The sequence below is a fragment of the Heloderma suspectum genome, chromosome 6 (assembly GCF_057233095.1).
Source record: "Heloderma suspectum isolate Gila_16-S chromosome 6, 16-S_ref, whole genome shotgun sequence".
In the NCBI taxonomy this organism is placed as follows: Eukaryota; Metazoa; Chordata; class Lepidosauria; order Squamata; family Helodermatidae; genus Heloderma; species Heloderma suspectum.
Window position 1 is genome coordinate 109,228,860 of NC_139463.1, and position 19,946 is coordinate 109,248,805.

A 19,946-nucleotide genomic window follows, 5' to 3' on the forward strand; every position below is an offset into this window, starting at 1 on the left:
TGGAGAAACAGTGAGCACAGATGAGCACAGAGCTGGGACCAAAAAACAAGGTGACTACAGTGAGGTGGGAAGTATAGATGTCCAGGGCTTTGCATCGCTGCTCAGGGGAGCAGATCTCACCAGGTTGGTGGACTACAAGGTCACCAAGATGATGAAGTAGCTGGTAGAGATGAAGCCTTGCTTCTGAGCTTCCTTATGGCCATCTTCACATCCGTATTTCTCAAGGCGTAGATCAGAGGATTCAGCATGGGGATGATGAGGTTGTACAGGACAGAGACAAGCTTGTCTACTGAAAAAGTAGAGAAAGGCCAAGCATAGATGGAGATGCAGGGGCCAAAGAACAAGGTGACCACAGTGAGGTGGGAGGTACAGACATTGAGGGCTTTCCATTGCCCTTCAGGGGAGCAGATCCTCACCAGGATGGTGGTGTAAGAGGTCACCAAGATAACAAAGCAGCTGGTAGAGATGAGGCCACTGTTGGAGACCATGAGGAGCTCAGTGATGTAGGTGTCAGTGCAAGCCAGCTTGATGACTGGAGGGACATCACAGAAGAAGTTATCCACTTGGTTGGGCCCACAATAGGGCAGCCTCATGGTGAGAATGGTCTGGACTATGGAGTGGATGAAGCCTCCAGTCCAAGAAGCTACCACCAGCCAACTACACAGTCACCTGTTCATGATGCTGGGGTAGTGCAGAGGCTTGCAAATGGCCACATACCTGTCATAGGCCATGACAGTGAGGAGGAACATCTCGGCAGCACCCACAAAATGGAGGAAAAAGAGCTGGGCCATGCAGGCATCAAAGGCGATGCTCCTCTTCTCAGCCAAAAAGTCCATCAACATCTTGGGTGCTGTGACAGTGGAGATGCAAAGGTCCAGGAAGGACATGTTCCCCAGCAGGAAGTACATGGGTGTGCATAGCTGAGGGTCAGACGCCACTGTCAGCATGATCAGGGTGTTTCCTATTATGGTGGCTGCATAGACCAGGAGGGAATACTTACATAGCCTATCATGGCTAATGCAGGGATGCCTTTTGCATTAGAATTCTCCGACATCCCTACTTAGGAGAGGCATTTTAGTGGCCAAGAATGAGGCCACTAAAAAATGCCTCTTCTAGAATGAGGGGAAAAGCTGCACATAGGGCAGGAAACCACCAAATGATCTTTTTCAGGGAAAAGGGCAGGGCCAATGAAAGGGTGTACAGCACTCTGGGGAACCCTGGAGGGGCATACTGGGACCCTGTGCCTTCTCTTCTCCTAACTACATGCACTGCTAACTAGAGATATCTGAGAAATCTGCAATGGAATCAAATGAATTCAGATTTCTATTAATCCAACCCATGGATTCTGCAGCAGACCAGCTTTTCCCCTGCATTTCTCCCATATGCTAAGCCTAAAACATGAAAGTATAGAGTGGAGGCAGGGGGTTGCACATTTGGGCAGTATTTAAACATTTTCACATGTGAGAATTTGTGCAAATTCAGGAAACTGGAAAAAATCTGACTCCAACAATGAGTGGACAATGGAAGGAAAGGCACCTGACAATCCAGGAAATGCAGAATGAAAAGATTTTACAAAGTCCACACCGCTCACCTGCTAACCCCACTCATTCCCACACAGTGACCATTAACATTTTGTAATCAAATATACCATTCATTCATGCATATAACACCATACCTATTACTCATATCCACTACCTTCCAAGAAAAGAGGGGTGAATGGTGTGTCAGCTTCATCTGCCTACAGCAGGGGAGAGTGGCCTGTGTGGACTTCCAGATGTTGCACTCTAGCTGCCATCAGCCCCAGCAAGCATATCCAATTGTAATGAGTTATGGAAATTGTAGTCCAATAACTTCTGGAGGGCCACCATTTCCCCATCCTGGCCTCTAGGGTTGTTGATGTTGGGTGCCCAGCAGGCAAGGTGAGAATTTGGACTCTCCCGAACTCTCTTGGCCCCTAAATGCTAACTCCTAACTTCCATTAGGGCTGTGCATGGACCCCCTGCTTCACTTCAGATGCCGTTTTGGACCTTCTGAAGCAGCCCCTCTTTGCTTCGGACTGCTTTGGACCCCATCTGCCTCAACTCAGATCCAAATCCAAAGTGAGATTCGGATATCTGAATAATTCTGATTTGACATTTTCCCATTGACTTGCATTGGAAAACAGAAACAGCCATAACGCTTTCAGTTTTCATGAGAAAGTCATGACATTTGGGGACCTGGAATCTCCCCCCGGAGGGGATCCCAACTGCCAAATTTTCTCAGAAACTCAAACCAAACTCAGAAGGGATAATAATCAGAAAATTTAGGTGCTGAAGTGGAGGAGGTCACTGTCCCTAACCTCTGCTGTTAGTTTCTTTGACGTGCAAATCACCCCTCCTCTCCCCTTTCCCATTCAGCATCACAGTGGATGACCTCAGGCTTTCTTTGGCTGAATTTGGAATACACATTACCTGGAAAAACACTGGCAGGCAGGCTGGCCGAGTAGGTTTTGTTGTTTTGTAGGAATGTCCTCTTTTTTTTAGCACACACAGAATGAATATTTTATATTTACTTCCTATTTTAGTATTTATTTATTTATTTATTTATCTGCCACACCACACCTTCCAAATTTCAGACACTTTTTAATTAAAGAAATGAGGCAAGTGAACTGAAGGAACTGAGAGTGTCGCAAAGTGCACATCATTCTCCAGTTTATATTTATATTTGCACTTGGTGATCTGGTCAGACACTGGAAACCTCCACCCGGTGGACCCATACTTCCCCCACCCCATCTCCTCCTTGGTGGCCTGCCTAAGCCTCTTGGTGGTGCGAGACAGAGAGCTTGCAGGAGTTCCGGTAGCACTACCAGCCTTCTTCTTGCCCCGGCTGCCTGCCTGCTGGGACTTGGGGGCCTCTTCCCCGAGCAAGACCAATTGGTGCTGCCTCCTTCAGTGCAGGAGCAGGCTGCTGGTGGTGTAGCGCCCTGGCTGTTTCCCCTTCTCAGAGATGCCTTGCAGTGGCAGCAAACAGCAGTGCTGGGATCCACTCCCAACTCAAAGTGGTCCCACACGGTGTTGCCCTGACATATGTGTGGAGACATATGTGCGGACCCCTCCTGCCTTGAGTCTCGGGGTCTCCAAGTGAGCAGGGGGAACAATGGAAGAGGGGTCAGGTGCTGGATCCTCTGCCTGCTGCTCATCCTCCCCACACCCTGGAGGATCTCCTCCTCTTGACCCTCCACCATGCTGAGGACATCAGACTCCTCTGACCTGATCTCCATCAGTGGGCTCCCCTCTTCCACTACAGAAGGAGATGCTGCCCCGTTGTCAAGAGTGCTACTGCTGCTGCCTGCACCAGCCTCCTCAAAGAAGGTCCTCCAAGCACCACAATTTGCCTCCACACTCTGAAAGTAGGACTAGGGGAGAGGGGTTAGTACACCATGATGCACCATCCAGACCGGGGGAGAGACAGCTTGCCTAACAGTGCTGCTAGTCCCAGCAGCACCCCGCCATCTCTGCCCCTGCCCACAAGACCCCGAAGATGCCTCATATTGGGCTTGCTTGCTTTGCCACACAGTGTAGTAATATATTATTTAAATAATAGATGTTATTGTGTGTGTAGTGCTTTGCCCTCTGTTTTTTTTTAAATGTGGGCTGTATAGTGCTTTGACACACACTGTTTGCTTGTCCACAGCAGAAGCGTGCATGCGTGTGTGCACTCACCCACCCACACACACACGCACGGTCACAAGCAAAAGCAAACACTGCAGTACCTACCAGCAAAGGGAGGCTGAGGCCTATAATCCTAACAGAAGAGAAAAGGGTTTTATCGTTTACTTTTAGTTGGGGGGGAGGCAGAGATCAAAAATGGGCAGGAAAGGAATACAAGAATCAAGGAGAGCAAGGAGGTGGTGGAGAGGAGCCAGGAACAAGGACAGGAAAGGGATATCTGTGTCAGTACGTTATAGCAAAAGCAACATAACCTCGCAGCACTTTAAAGACTAACAAGCTGATTATGGTATAAGCCATTTGTCCCCAGTGCAGCACCTGTGGGAGTCACTGTGCCCTCAAGGACAGCCTGAGGCCCGTGCCCAAGTATTTCCCTCCTCTGCAAGGGCATGGAGTAATTCCTCCATTCACTTCTATGGGGGTGGGAGAGGGATCCTTACTTGCTGAAAAATGGCTGGGAGGCATGAAGTCCACACCCTACCCAAAACGCTTGGGACAACAGACTCTTTGGTCCGCATCCCACCTGCTCCAGCTAATTTTAGTCAGGGGGTGGGGTAGCTTTTCCTTCCTTATGCAAACCAATGCACTGATTTGTCCATTTACTTAAATTCGGGAGGGGAAATGTCCTCCCTGCCTGCCTAAATAAGACTGGAGGAGGTAGACGTCCACCCCCACCAAGGACCCTTGGAGTGACAAGGTCCATATTGGGGGGTGACCTTCTCCCCCCCCCTTCAGCCAATTCTCAACAAAGGGGCCTTTTTCTCTCCCTGCTCAAGCCAATTCACTGATCTATCCAATGACTTAAATAACTTTAAAGTACTCCCTGTCATGTAACAGTTGTAGGAGGGCAAGGTCAAAGGACCCTTGTGGCCACATATATAAGTTCTCATTTAAAACCTGGCACTCCAGCATAATTGGTCCATGAAAGCTGCATTTGCCTCAGAAATGGCTTTTGGCTTTCCATCCATCCCATATCAACATCTCCCATCAGAAATGACTTCCTTGCTTCTCAGCTTCGTCATGGCTGCCTTCACATCTTTGTTTCTCAAGGTGTAGATCAAAGGATTCAGCATGGGGGTGATGATGATGTACAGGACAGAGACCAGCTTGTCTACTGAGAAAGTGGAGAAAGGCCGATCATAGATGAAGATGCAGGGGCCAAAGAACAAGGTGACTACAGTGAGGTGGGAGGCACAGACATTGAGGGCTTTGCGTCGCCCTTCAGGGGAGCGGATCCTCACCAGGATGGTGGTATAAGACGTTACCAAGATGACAAAGCAGGTGGTGGAGATGAGGCCACTGTTGGAGACCATGAGGAGTTCAATGATGTAGGTGTCAGTGCAAGCCAGCTTGATGACTGGTGAGACATCACAGAAGAAGTTGTCCACCTGGTTGGGCCCACAGTAGGGCAGCCTCATTGTGAGGATGGTCTGTACTATGGAGTGGATGAAGCCTCCAGTCCAAGAAGCTGCCACCAGCCAGCTACACAGTCGCCTGTTCATGATGCCGGGGTAGTGTAGAGGCTTGCAAATGGCCACGTACCTGTCATAGGCCATGACAGTGAGGAGGAACATCTCAGAAGCACCCACAAAATGGAGGAAAAAGAGCTGGGCCATGCAGGCATCAAAGGCGATGCTCCTCTTCTCAGCCAAGAAGTCCATCAACATCTTTGGGGCTGTGACAGTGGAGTAGCAAAGGTCCAGGAAGGACAGGTTCCCCAGCAGGAAGTACATGGGTGTGCGTAGTCGAGGGTCAGACACCACCGTCAGCATGATCAGGGTGTTTCCTACTATGGTGGCTGCATAGACCAGGAGGAAGACCACAAAGAGGGTGGCTTGGGACTGCCATGTTGGGGAAATGGCCGCCAAGAGGAATTCATTCACCCTTGTGTGGTTTCTTTTCAGGTCCTCCATTTTTCCTGCAAGGGTGAAACAAACAGATACATTATAGGGAACACAGTTTTCCCCTATTGTAATTTTTCCCCACTTCCAAGTGAAAGGAGCAATTCTAGATTATCTTCCTTCTCACAGAGGGAAAGACCTGAAATGTTTATGTTAGAATTGGTTATCCACAGAAAGCTTTTCTTTACTTTTCTTTTCTTTTCTGGAAAGATTTGTGAACAACTTCTAGAATGCTTTATGGAGAAAGAAACATTTTAATTCATGTTGAGCCTTAAAGGATAGTGTTTCTTCCAGCTAAATAGTAGTAAATCCAGGGTTGGATTCCGATCGACTCATGCTTCAAGTAGACCCATTGAAATCAGTGGGACTTCAGTTAGTCATTAAATCTCATTGATTTCAGTGGGTGTACGTTAAATATGGCCAAATCTGGATCCAACCTGCACTCCAGTGCTATGATCCTAGAAAGATTGCATGCACCATCTGCACACTTAGTTCCATTATATGTTCCAAGATAGTTTTTCAGAAAGAAAAATAAGAGGCAAAATGTCTATGCGAAGGGAGAGAACTCTCAGCATTCAGAAAGGGAAACAGGAAGAAATGGGAAGATGCACATATAATGGAAAAGATTAAGGCACAATCCTATGCATGTTAAGACAGAGAAGAGGCCTACAACTCCCAGCATGCCCCACCCTGCTATGCTAGCTGGGGCATGCTGGGAGTTATAGGTCTCCTCTCTTTCTAACCATGCGTAGGATTGTGTCTTTAATTAATTAATTAATTTGTAGAAAGTTTTATATCACATTTCATTTTAAAAAACATAAAAACAAAAACAAATCCCAAAGCAGCTTACCATATAAAATCATGATAAAATACAATAAAACAATGATAAAAATGATAACATCTTCATTAAAAGAACTCAGAGTAGCTGACAATACTTGCAGTTGGGAAAACAGCTGGGCAAACGAATGTGTCTTCAGTTGTTGGTGGAAATACTCCACACTAAGAGCCTGCCTGATCTCAGTGGGGAGATCATTCCACAAGGTGGGTGCCACAAATCTGAGATAAAGTCAGTGGGAATCCCAGACTTGAAACTTTGGAACGTGTTGAATGGCCTTCAGTTCTTCATAACAAATTACAACCTTGGGAGTTTTGCTTTTGCCAGTCGTAAAATGACTCGGCTACGCTTATTATCCAAAACTCCAGGAGAAAAAAGAGTCTACAACTGATGGTGCCATTTCTTCTTGAGGAGGCACCTAAGTCCCAACGTATAAATTGAGAAGCTACCATTTTGTAAAGCAACTCAGGTAGGATTTTTTTCCTCTATAAGAAAAAAAATCCAGATTTGGGGGAGGGGGGTGGTTTATTTATTTTTTTTTAAGCATGCATTCATTCAATAGATTTGTAGAATTTCCAGGGGGGAAATGCTCCAAAAGCATATTACAGCATGCTTTCAAACACAAAATAAATAATCAGACAATAAAAGCATTAAATGTTCAATAGATAAATCATTTAAAGAACAAATAAGATAGTATAAAACCTTAGTAAAAAGCAGAATACACTGTAGTCTCACAATTTTATTTCTCCTTTTCAATTTCTAGTGATGATTCCCCCACCTCCACTTTTCAGCCTACAGCAGGTGTGCAGCCAGCAATGATGTTTTGATGCTGGCTGACCTTCCCTTTCTTAGACTTCTGGCTGGCTAATGGTCCAGGATAATCGCACCATTTGTCATCATCACTGGGAGAGTGGATGATGAGCCAGAAGATGATCTCATAACTGGAGTTTCTTTCTCTCACACACATATGAAATGCAATTTGCAACAGAAATGGAGGAGATGACAACCCCCCAGAGAATGGGAAGAGTCCAGAATAGTGAAAAGCAGTTTGATGGGAGGGGGAGTCTCTGACTGGATCTGAAGGTGCAGCCTTGGAAAGGGGGTGAGGTACAGAAGTTTCTCTCTAGGGATCTTCTACCTGCTGTAGGAGATCTTGTTTGCTTCCACTATTTGTGTACTATTTGTGTACTTGTTAATAAAACCTGTATGCTGAACTGACACTACATTCCATGCTTGCATACTCGGTAACTGCGGTATCACAGGAAATGTCTGTCTAGCTCTCTGTCCACACATATGCACATATATACAAATGTAACTGTTTCAGATAGCAAAGCAGTATTAGGGTGGAAAAGAAGAAGTAAAATTAGGGGCTTTCCAGGAAAAGGAGATCAAAATATTAACCGATTTTGAACACTGCTCAGATAGATGATTGATAGATCGATGGATGGATGGATGGATGGATGGATAGATAGATTTTCATTCCTACCTCATAAATGTATGTCATTGTTTAATCATCATTTACAATATTCAGAATACTGAATGTCACCTTTGTAAACTTTAAATCGGTTAAAATAGGTCAGATTTTTAAAAAATGATTTGATAGGAAGTGGGAAAGAAAAGTATGGATCTATGCCTTTGACCAGAGAGTAGTGCCCAGCCTGTCAATGCTGTTTGGGGGTAGTGCATGTAGCCCCTGAAACTCCTTCCACATCCCTACACCAGTTCCCTTCCAAGGAGAGAAATGGAAAGAAAGGGGAAGGGTAGGATGAAGTTGGCACTTACCAGTTGCTACTTCCAAATACTAGACAACCTTTCAGTCAGATCAAGGATCCCTCATCTCTGTAGCTATATTACTTCTAGCTCTAGGATTGCCAGGAGAGAGACAGGGTTATCCCAAGACTTACCGATCCCCTGTTACACATTTCCTTCTATTGGTCCCCATGGGCCTTATTGAAAAGTTAGGAAACTTATTAAAAAGTTAGCATTAAAAAGTTGGCAGGTCAGCTCTACATCAGGTTTCTTCATTGTTTGTTTGTTACATTTATACCCTGCCTTTCCTCCAAGAAGCCCAAGGCAGTTTCCTCCTGCTCCTCTCCATTTTATTCTCACAACAACCCTGTGAGGAATGTTGGTTCGTTGGTTCGTTCATTCATTACATTTCTTTACTGCCCAATAGACAAAGCTCTATGAAGATTAAAAACCGTCAATATACATCGCTCATAGAATAAGGTAACTGCATACAAATGATTTACATACGAACATATAGCACACAGAAGGTTACACATATATTGAAGCAATTTTAAACCATCAACAATAAGAAAAGTCCAGGACCTGATTAAAACCTCATCATGTGCTGCCAAATGCTTGAGAGAAGAGGAGGGTCTTAACCGGGTGCTGAAAAGATAACAATGTTGGTGCCAGGCAGGCCTTATTGGAGAGATGGTTCCATAACTGGGAGCCACCACTGAGAAGGCCCTCTCCCTTGTTGCCACCTTCCAAGCCTCCCTTGGAGGAGGCACCTGAAGGAGGGCCTTACAGTAGATGATGAATGCAGTGTACAGGTAGGTTCATGTTGGGGGATGTGCTCCACCAGGTATTGTGGTCCCAACCCTGTAGGTTAGGCTAAGAGTCTGTGACTGCCCCAGAGTCACCTAGTGAGCTTCATGGCCAACTGTAGACTAGAACCTGGATCTCCTCAGCCCTAGTCTACTCTCTGATTGACAGTCCATTTTGTATAGGATTTCTCAATTTATTTCCTTTAGCCCCTTTCTCAGATTGTGAGAAATGGCAAGTAACATGCCTGTGGCTATTACTACCATGCCCTGTTTATGAGCTATGCATGGGGTGGTGCTGGTGGTCAGGGTTATGTCCAGGTGACTGCAGTTGGTGACACAGAACAGAAAAACTATTTCAGCTTCTGTCTTTCTATTGTTCTCAATTGCTTTGATTAATTTCAGTTGTGGGTTGCTTTGGTGTGTGTGTGTGTGTGTGTGTGTGTGTGTGTTTGTTCCAAATCATGGCTTTCTTGTATGTTTGATTATTTTAATATTCTTAGGGTATGATACCATGCATGTTTAGACAGAAAAGAGTCCTACAACTCCCATCATCCCCCCCACCAGACATGTTGGCTGGGGAATGATTGGAGTTGTAGGATTTCTTTCTATCTATGCATGCATAGGATTGCATCATTAGTTCCTTAGTTGCTTGGTGTGTGTGTGTTCATACTATAGAGGTTATTATAGAATGAAGAGCTGCACTTATTCCCCTGTGCCTTCCTTTTATTCTTCTATCCCTTCACCCCAGCTGGGAGCCTCTTCATGATGACAGTTGAGAAGGACCATCATATGCAGTCCCCACCACCACCATCACACACACAAACACACCATGGATTTTCTTCTTGGCCTACCTGGCAGGAATGAGCATACGCTATGGCTGGATCAGTGACAGCTCGCACCTACTCTGGCTGGCGGAGTGGAGGATGGGCCAATGTCAGAGGCGGTGCCAAGGAGTCTCCAGAGGCAGAGGCACCTGTATCAGGTTTGCTACACGACCCCCAGGCTTGCAAGGCCTAAGTACACTTAAGTACACATAAAAGCCAGCCAGCCAGCCATTTTCAAAAACATAACATGGTGCAAGAAAGAAGAGGAGCTTTGAGAGGTAGAACAGTGGGCCAGGCCATGTGGCATGTAGGAGTTTTCCCAGACTTAACAGAAACAGCCAAGGCAAAGGAGCATCAAACCCTCCTCTAGGCATGGGAAATCACTTTAAATTTATCTTAGGTTGCAATCCTATCAATTGCACCCTAGATGATGGCAAGCCGCCCGAACTTGGCTTACCATCATCCTATGCAGGGTGGGAAGAGCGGCAGAGGCGATCTTCACCTCCCCACCCTCCTGACCTGCACTTTTCACTAGATGGGCTTTTTTTGCCTGTTGGGGGGGGGGTTAGAGGGGGGAGGGAAGAAGGAGGGCGAGGCCTCCGGATAGCTTGTACCCTGGCCTTTCCAGTCTCCTCCCCTCCTTGCCCACCAAAGTGCCCCCTTTCCACCTCTCCAGGGTCACTGTTCCAACCTCAGAGAGCAGTCAGTGTGGTTCTTTCTACACTGGCTGTGAGAGGGGAGGGGGGTCAGATCTCTGACTACCCTTTCTGAGGTCGGAGTGCTGTCAGAGCCTTCAAGGATGCCCAGAAGATATGTTACAATGGCCGGGGGTGGGCCCAGTTTCCTCTTTGGCTCTGGCTTGCAGGAGCTAATTAGGCTTCACAATGATCGTGTTGTGTTTCACTTTTGGAGGATCATTTCCCCCGCTAGTCATCCCAGAAGGACTTTCTGAATTCCTTTAGACTTTTTATGGCTGGGAGGGGATCTTCTCCACATATGTGACTGGTGCGCAGGCACGGTTCAAGGAAGGCTGCTGGAGCCTGCGCATGGAAGAAGGAGTCTTTGCAACAATGGAGCAGTACTAGCAGTTGATGCAGTGGTGTGTGCAGCCATGCCATGCTGCAGTAGGGATGTCAGAGAATTTCTCCACGAATCTCGGGGAGGCCGAATGCCAGCGCATTCGGCCCCCCGAAATTGGTGGAGAAATGGTCTGCCCCCCCGCCCCCCCCCGGGACGGGACTTACCTTTGGCAAATGTCCCTGGCGGCGGCTCCGCCCTTATTTTATAATATATTATAATAGTGTTGCCTTATTTTCGCCGTAGTCTATGTAAATGTTTACGTAGACTACACTTGCCGAAATAAGGAAAGCAAATGGCAGCTCCCATGGGTGCCGCCATTTGCGTACGTGCTTTTTTTCCCCAAAAAAGTCAGCTGTGATAGGCTACGTAAACATTTACGTTGCCTGTCATGGCTGACTGCAGGGACTCAAACGGCAGCGGCTATGGGCGCCGCCATTTGCGTCCCGGCAGGAGACAAGGTTTCATGGCCGGAGGGACGGGGCACCTCCCCCCTGGCCAGAATTTCGGTGGGGAGGGACGGGGCACCTCCCCCCCGCCAGAATTTCGGGGGGAGGGATGGAGCACCTCCCCCCCACCGCGAAGCAAGCGTCGGGATGAGGTAAGGGACTTTCGTCCATCCCTAGCTGCAAGTACAACAACACACAAACTTCTCATCATCTGTGTGGGGCACATGGGGTGGGGGAGGTTGATGAACCCCACACACTTAAAAAAAAAAAGCTGACAGAGGGCTGCAACATCCTTGGATATCCAGCAGGATCTCTCTGCATTATCAGCAACTCTGCGTATCTACCCCTCCCAAAGTAGCTAAGGGTGCAATCCTATGCAGGTTTAGACAGAGAAAAGGCCTACAACTCCCAGCATGCTGGCTGGGGAATGCTGGGAGTTGTAGGACTTTTTTCTGTCTAAACCTGCACCCTAAGAATATCAAAATATTTAAACATACAGTAAAGCCAAGATTTGAAGGGGGGGGGGAAGTATCACACAAAATTCATCAATCAAAACAATGGAGAACAATAGAAAGGCAGAAGCAGAAATAATTCTGCTCCCTGGCTTTAAGAGCAGCAAGCTGGATTCCCCCACCCGCCTGCCTGATCACTTCCTTCCTCCCAGTTCACAAACAGGAGATGGCAGAAATTGCCAGAGCCGTGTTATCTGTCAGTTCTCACCATTTGAGAAGGAGACTGAAGGAAAGACATGGAGAAATCCCATACAAAATGAACCATCAATCCCAAGCTTCTAATGAATAAAGCTGAAGTAGAACTAAAATGAAGAAGTTTGGTGCTAACTTTTTAATAAGGTCCATGGGGACTAATAGAAGGAACTGCATAGCGGTGTATCAGAATGCCTTGGGATAACCCTCACAGCCCCTCCCCTCTCTCCTGGCTCTTGTAGGGCTAGAAGAATCTACCTGAAGATCTCCTTGATCTACTTGAAGGGCTGCCCAGTATTTGGAATAGAAAGTGGTAAGTGGTAACTTCATCTCACCTCGACACCCTTCTCTCTTCTTTACATTTTCTTCCTTGCTCTGTGCTGGTCCTCTCCCGCTCTCCTCCTTCCTTACTAGCAAGAAAGGGAGGAGTCTGGACAAGTGGACTAGTGTAGGGATGTGGAAGGAGTTTCAGGGGCTGCATGCATTCTCTTCATGTCAAATACCTTGAGGGGTCGAGCACTATTCTCTGGTCAAACTCATATATTCATATTTTTCTTTTCCACTTCCTATCTAATCAAAATGTGTTTGTTCATCAGAACTATTTTAATTGATTCAAGATTTACAAAGATGGTGGCTTAGGGGCCACGGTGGCTTAGGGGTTAAGACGCTGAACTGCAGACTGGAAGGTCGGCAGGACAGCAGTTCAAGACCCGAGTGCTGCGTGATGGAGTGAGCTCCCGTCTTCAGTCCCAGCTTCTGCCAACCTAGCAGTTCGAAAGCAAGAAATTGCAAGTAGATAAATAGGTACCACTTTGGCGAGAAAGGTAACAGCATTCTGTGCACCTCAGTGTTCAGTCATGCCGGCCACATGACCACGGAAGCGTCTTCGGACAATGCTGGCTCTTCGGCTTAGAAATGGAGATGAGCACCACACCCTAGAGTCAGACACGACTGGTTGGGGACACCTTTACCTTTTTTTTTATTCACTTTTTTGAATATCGCAAATGATGAATGAAAGTATTCCTTATATTTATGATAAGAATTCAAAATCTTTTTCTTTTCTTTTTTTCAAAATCAGACTGTCAGTATGTTGACCTCCTCTTCCTGGAAAACCCCTGGTTTTATTTTTTGTTTGTATGTTTGTTTCTAAAACTGCTTTACTGGTCTACAGCTTTTGCATGTATGTGCACATGCGTGGACAGAGAGATGGATAGATATTTCCTGTGATGCTGCAATTGGAGTATGCAAGCATGGAATGTAGTGTCAGTTCAGCATACAGGTTTTATTAACAAGTACACAATAGAACATAGTGGAAGAAAATAAGCACTCCTACAGCAGGCAGAGGGTCCCCAGAGAGGTCCCCAGAGAGGTCCCCAGAGAGCAACTTTGGCACTTTGCCTGCCTTCCCAAGGCTGTGCCTTCATTTGGTTCCATCTTCCTTCTATCAAACTACTTTTTACAATGTCTGTCTCTTCTCCTCAGTTGTAGGGCTGGCATCTCCTCCAGTTCTGTTCCGTAACTCATTTCAGATACAACATTGAGGAAAAAATATCCAGTCATGCGACCATTTCCTGCCTTGTCTGTCAACTCTCTTGTCTTGCCCATCAACTGATGATGACACATGGAGCAATCACCCTGGACAATTAGCCAGCCAGCAGCCTATCAAAGGGAAGGTCAGCTAATAATCATAACATCATCTGTTCTGTAGGCTGGGCAGGTTGTGGGAAGCAAGTGAAGTAAAGTCAGAAAAAGAGAGAGGCAGCATCAGAATTTTAAAAGGACTATGGAAAAGGTTACCCTTCAGGTGGTACAAAAACCAATGTCCAACATTCCAACAAGCCATTCAACATATCCCACTGTTTCAAATCTGGGGTTGCCATTGACTTTGAATTAAATCATCTCTTATAATTGTCTGTCTGTCTTGCTATTTCTTCTTGTTTCCCTTTCTGAAGGCTTAGAATTCTCTCCCTTCTCATAGACATTGTGCCTCTTATTTTTCTTTCTGAAAAAGCATCTCAGAATGTATAAGGGAACTAAGCATGCAGATGGTGCATGTGATCTTTACAGGATTGTGGATTTGGTCATACTTAAACTTGGACCCATTGAAATCAATGGATCTCCTTTAAGTGTGACTAAATCTGGATCAAATCCTGGATATACTTTATTTAGCTGGAAGACAAGAGCTGAATCTACACATAGCAGCTATACTGTTATCATACTTTTATCGTAACTAGTGGTACACATGACACCAATGGGCACCAATAGTTATTATAACAGTATGATAACGTATAACTGCTATGTGTAGATTCAGCCAACATTATTATCCTTTAAAGTTCAAGGTGAATAAAATGTTTCCTTTCTCTGTAAAGCATTCTAGATTTTGTTCACAAATTATTCCAGGAAAAAAAAGCTATGTGGATGACCAGTTCTAACGTAAACACTTCGCGTGTTTGTCTCTGGAAGAAGGAAATGAATATCAAACTGCTCCCTTCATTTGGAAGCATGACAGTGGTGGTGGTGGTGATGATGATGATTGGAAGAGCAAACTATGTTCCCTGCAATGTATCTGTTTGTTTCACCCTTGCAGGAAAAATGGAGAACCTGAAAACTAACCACACACAAGGGTGAATGAATTCCTCTTGGTGGCCATTTCCCCAACATGGCAGTCCCAAGCCACCCTCTTTGTGGTCTTCCTCCTGGTCTATGCAGCCACCATAGTAGGAAACACCCTGATCATGCTGACGTGGTGTCTGATCCTCAACTACGCACACCCATGTACTTACTGCTGGGGAATCTCTCTTTCCTGGACCTTTGCCTCTCCACTGTCACAGCCCTCAGGTTGCTGGTGGTCTTCTTGGCTGAGAAGAGGAGCATCGCCTTTGATGCCTGCTTAGCCCAGCTCTATTTCCTCCATTTTGTGGGTGCTGCTGAGATGTTCCTCCTCACTGTCATGGCCTATGACAGGTATGTGGCCATTTGCAAGCCTCTGCACTACCCCAGCATCATGAACAGAGGACTGTGTAGCTGGCTGGTGGCAGCTTCTTGGACTGGAGGCTTCATCCACTCCACAGTCCAGACCATCCTCACCATGAGGCTGCCCTACTGTGGACCCAACCAAGTGGACAACTTCTTCTGCGATGTTCCACCAGTCATCAAGCTGGTTTGCACAGACATCTTTGTTATTGAGCTCCTCATGATCTCCAACAGTGGCCTCATCACTACTTGTTGCTTTATCATTTGTTGACCTCCTATGTCACTATCCTGGTGAGGATTCAATCCCATGAGGGATGATGCAAAGCCCTCAATGTCTGTGCCTCCCACCTCACTGTGGTCACCTTGTTTTTTGGTCCCTGCATCTTCATCTATGCTCCGCCTTTCTCCATTTTCTCAGTAGACAAGCTCATCTCTGTCCTGTACAACATCATCACCCCCTTGCTGAATCCCTTGATCTACACCTTGAGAAATAAAGATGTGAAGGTGGCCATGAGGAAGCTGAGAAGCAAGGAAGTCATTTCTGCTGGGAAGATGGTGATGTGAGGTGGATGGAAAGCCAAAACCCATCCCAGAGAGAAGTGCAGCTTTCATGGGACAACTGGGATGATGTGGCTATTTGGGAGATATTGCTAGTTCTGAGGTCCCTAACATGGTGCTGTGGACACCAATGTGCCTACATTCCCTGCCCCTTATCAGTTTTTTTTAATTATTATTCCCACCAAAGGCGTTTTCCTCTGACTATTCAAACATGCAATGGAAAACAAGGTCATTCCCTGTCATCCTATCTGTGCTAGATATGTTCTTACTCTTGGTACTTGGTAGACATTTTGATTGTCAGACAAAGACATTGATTGTCAAAACACCATTCTCATTACCAAACCTGCCTGGGTTACTTCACCCACTAAAAGATCTCTCAAGAAGCCTCCTGTATACCAGTCAACACCTGCACAGAGTTAACACACCACCACCACATGCATTTAACCTCTTTAAGGCATATACAAAGCTCACTATAGCTCACATTCTCAAAAGACATAGTTCACAAATCTCGGTGCCTGAACAATTTCTTCTTTGCATTCACACGAGGCTTCAGTTTCTCAATATATACAACCTCCTTGGTTTTCCTCTCATATAAATTTGATCCATTTGCCAAAATAGCCCAAGTAGCAAGGTAAGGACAATAAAAACAGCTTGTATCCTAGAAGGAATGTGCTGATTGGGAAAGGGTTTGTTTTCCATTATGGATTTGTACAGTCAGTGGAAAACTCATTTGGTCGGATTAATGACTTACAAGGCATTGTAAGAGAATGTGTATATCTTCACCAAGTTACCAATTTATTTATTATATAGGCTTTAAGTTGTTCTTGTTTTTTTATATTTGTTTACCTAGGAGGCTGGTATGGTCCAAACCAACATATTGGCTTTGATCATCTTCTTTATTTCCAAATATTCCTCTGGGCACCACCTGGGTATTTCACTTCATTTTGAACCATGCCCAGTTGCCCAGCAAGAAGAAAAAGGTAGGCTGAAGGTGATGGGGAGCATCTCCTGGAGGGCCAGGTGGTGTGGGTGGCTTCTTGAGCTACAGGAAGGTATTTTTCCTGTGCTCTGTGAATGAGTGTGTTTTACTGGGGGGAGGGAGGTGTTGTTGATGTGATGTGTTTTTTTCCTGGATTTGTGTGCATGTGGTACTTTGCCTTCTGTAGTATGGGTATTTTGTTGTGCTTTGTGAGGACAATTGTGTGATCTGGCATCTGAGATTCAGATTCCACCTCTGCCTTGTACTCCATTTATTACCCAGTGCACTTGTCTTTCAGCCTCACTAGTTTGCCTTCTGTGAAATGGGTGTTGAAAGGGATGTTGGAGAATTCTGCCATGGACTCCAGTGAGGCTGGATTCTTTAGAATCCAGCCCCCCTGAGTCCATGCTGGAATGGAGCAATCGTCACCCCACCCCATGGAATCCTCCCAGGGCGGAGCCTACCTGGCGGTGGATGTGGCGGTGGCGGCAGCTCTGGCTTGTCCTCTGGCCGCTGCTGGGCTGCTGCGGCCACAAATGGCAGTCGTCGTAGTGGCTGCCTTTTGCCGTGATAGGCTATGTAAATACTTATGTAGCCTATCACGGCAAAGAGCAGGGGTGCAAATGGCACCTGCTACACCATTTGCGCCCCTGCTTTTTGCTGCAATAGGCTACATAAGTATTTACATAGCCTATCATGGCTTGGCAGGGACGCAAATGGCGGCCGGCATAGCAGCCGCCATTTGCGGCCGCAGCAGCCTGGCAGCGGCCGGAATCTGGCTGCAGCCGGCCCCGGCTGGCAGCTCTGCGGAGTCGCCGCAGAGCAGAGCTGGCTGGAGAGGATTCTGGGGGGAGGGACAGAGTGCCTCTCCCCCCACCGCAGATGCCCCTGAATGGAGCCAGGTAAGGGATTCTTACATCCCTAGTGGTCCTATCCTTCCTCATTCCATATCCCCATTCCTTGTCTGTCATGTGTTAATTTATATTGGATTGCCACACTACTTAACTTTGTAAGCTGCTCTGAGAGCCTTTTTGGTGTATAAATGCTGTAAACAAAGAAATCTCCTCCAAATACCAGCTGTTATTGAGCAATTTGGGATAAAGCCAGTTTGATCTATGTCTCTATGTCAGCATATTTGGTGATGAAATACATGCACACACAGGCACACACACACACACATGTGGTATTGGTTAATAGGATGAATAAGTGCATTGGTCATTCATTTCTTATCCAGCCATTATGTTATGTATGCTTCTTCCCCACTACCAATTACCTAGGGAGGTGGTGGGCTCTCCCACACTGGAGGCATTCAAGATGAAGCTAAACTGGCATCTGTCAGGGATGCTTTGACGTGGATTCCTTCATTCATCAGGGGGTTCGACTCAATGGTCTTATAGGCCCCTTCCAACCCTACTATTCTATGATTCTATCTCCTAGTAACAGTGAATCAGACATCTGAAACATGACACCATCATTCTCAGCACTTCCACATCTCCAACTTGCCAATGAAGTGATTTAAGGGTAGAAAAACCCTGGATGTGATGATGTAATTTCACAAGAGTTTCAACTGGAGAAAGAGATTTGACACCTCTGCAGCAGAGCTAAGAAACTGTCTGATCCTTTCCCATGAAGAAAAAGTTGAGGTTTACAACTGACCTGGGGCATGAGCCCATGGTGGAGGAAAAAGCTACACCTCATTTTGATAACAGAGGCAAACAAACCTTCTCCAGCTTGAAGAATTAGGTTCCCCCTTCCATGGTTCTTTAATGTTTAACGGTTGCTACAATTGCTTATTAGCCTGAAGATTTATATGGGGGTATTTGTTTTTGAATGCAACATAAGAGCAAGATAAGATGTGGGGGGATCTTCATGACAACAGAATGAGAAGTGTGTTGGGGTATTATCCAGATTTTCATGGAATTGGCTTTGGTCCATCAGGGACACACGAAGCAAGATAAGCCAAGTGTACCGTACATTTAAAATCTGGTTTTCAGGGGTGACACAGTGCTTGAAAGGAACATACCTCTAGGTGGGGTAGGTGAAGTAGAACTGAACATCATCAAACTGGCAGGGGCTGCTCAACCAATGAGGGAGGATAGTTTCCCAGCCCATGTCCAGGCCCCCCCTGCTACTACATTATTATGAATGGAGTGCAACTAATTTTCCCCTATGTGTGCAGATTTCCCTGAAGAAGCCAAAATCCCAGGTACTCAAGTGCAGCATCTAAAGGATCCCCCTGAGAGCAGCCCTCCCCCAATTTTGCCCCATTCCAGCAATCTGACCTGAAGTTATTGCTTAAACACACACACACACTTTCTCCTTCTCTGGGAACTTTCTCTTTGCTTGCAATGACTGGCTCCTGAGACCTTGCCAGATTGAGGGGTGCTGCACCCCTCAAACAAAGCAATGAAGAATAACACAAAGGTGGAAGCTGAGGTACTTCTTGTGCTCTCTGTCACCAACAGTGTCCACCTGGACAGCTCCCGTGCCGCCATATCTCATGGAGAGGACATGGTAAAAACAGCTGTTGATATTATTTGTCAGTTCTCACAACCTGAGAAAGGGACTGAAGGAAGGAAGTGCAGAAATCCCATACAAAACGGATTATCAATTAAATGCTTCTAATGAACAAAGATGAAGTAGAACTGAAATAACAAATTTGTTTAGTGCAAACTTTTTAATAAGGACTGTAGGGACCAATGAAAGAAGCTGCATTGTAGAGCTCAAAGTGTCTAGGGATAACCCTGCATCTCCCTCCCCTGCTCTCTTCTGGCTCTCCTAGAGGCAGAAATAACATAGCTGTGGAGATGCAGTATTCCTGGCCTACCTGAACCACTGCTCAGTGTCTGGAGGGACAAATAGTAAGTGGTAACTTCATCTCACTTCTATGCCCTCCTCTCTTCTTTTCATGTTCTCCCTTGCTCTCTGCTGGTCCTCCCCCATTCTCCTCCTTCTTTACTAGCAAGAAAGGCAGGAGTCTGGGCAAAGGGACTGGTGTAGTGGTGTAGGGATATGAAAGAAGCTGCAGGTAAAGAAGAAGCTGTATTTACTTCCACTGAGGGATGTACAGACTATGTAAAATCTGCTCTGTCTGTGTTTCAAGGCTTGTCCGGCACCTTTCGTTCCATCATCCACTCACAGATGGAAGCGAATATATTCTGTCTTGAAGAAAAATATGCAAATAATTATGTAAGAGGTTTTGTAACAATTTACATAATTTACCTCCATGCATAACATTAAGTATATTGTCCCCTATTCCATTCAGCTTTTCCTCAGCAGGAACGCATGCATTTTCCTACAAATAAATATGAGTAAATTTCAGAAAAATTAAAAAAGAAAACAAAAGAAAGAAAGTCCACCAACTCCACATTCCATGAGGTCATT

General features: G+C 45.9%; 1 protein-coding gene and 2 pseudogenes across 1 annotated transcript; 1 reads left to right on the top strand and 2 right to left on the bottom strand.

Annotated features, from left to right (window-relative positions):
- Nucleotides 1–140: 140 nt before the first annotated feature.
- LOC146342432 (olfactory receptor 4Q2-like) lies at nt 141–4,098 on the bottom strand (annotated as a pseudogene).
- A 583-nt stretch (nt 4,099–4,681) lies between these two features.
- LOC146342433 (olfactory receptor 4Q2-like) lies at nt 4,682–5,620 on the bottom strand. The gene has a single exon (XM_084807836.1). The coding sequence runs from the start codon at nt 5,618–5,620 to the stop codon at nt 4,682–4,684; it is 939 nt and encodes a 312-aa protein (XP_084663962.1).
- Nucleotides 5,621–14,644: 9,024 nt separating this feature from the next.
- LOC146342434 (olfactory receptor 4Q2-like) lies at nt 14,645–15,589 on the top strand (annotated as a pseudogene).
- The last annotated feature ends 4,357 nt before the right edge of the window (nt 15,590–19,946 follow it).

Coding starts and splice junctions, on each gene's coding strand:
- LOC146342433 (XM_084807836.1), bottom strand. CDS start 5,620: ATGGAGGACCTGAAAAGAAACCACACAAGGGTGAATGAATTCCTCTTG.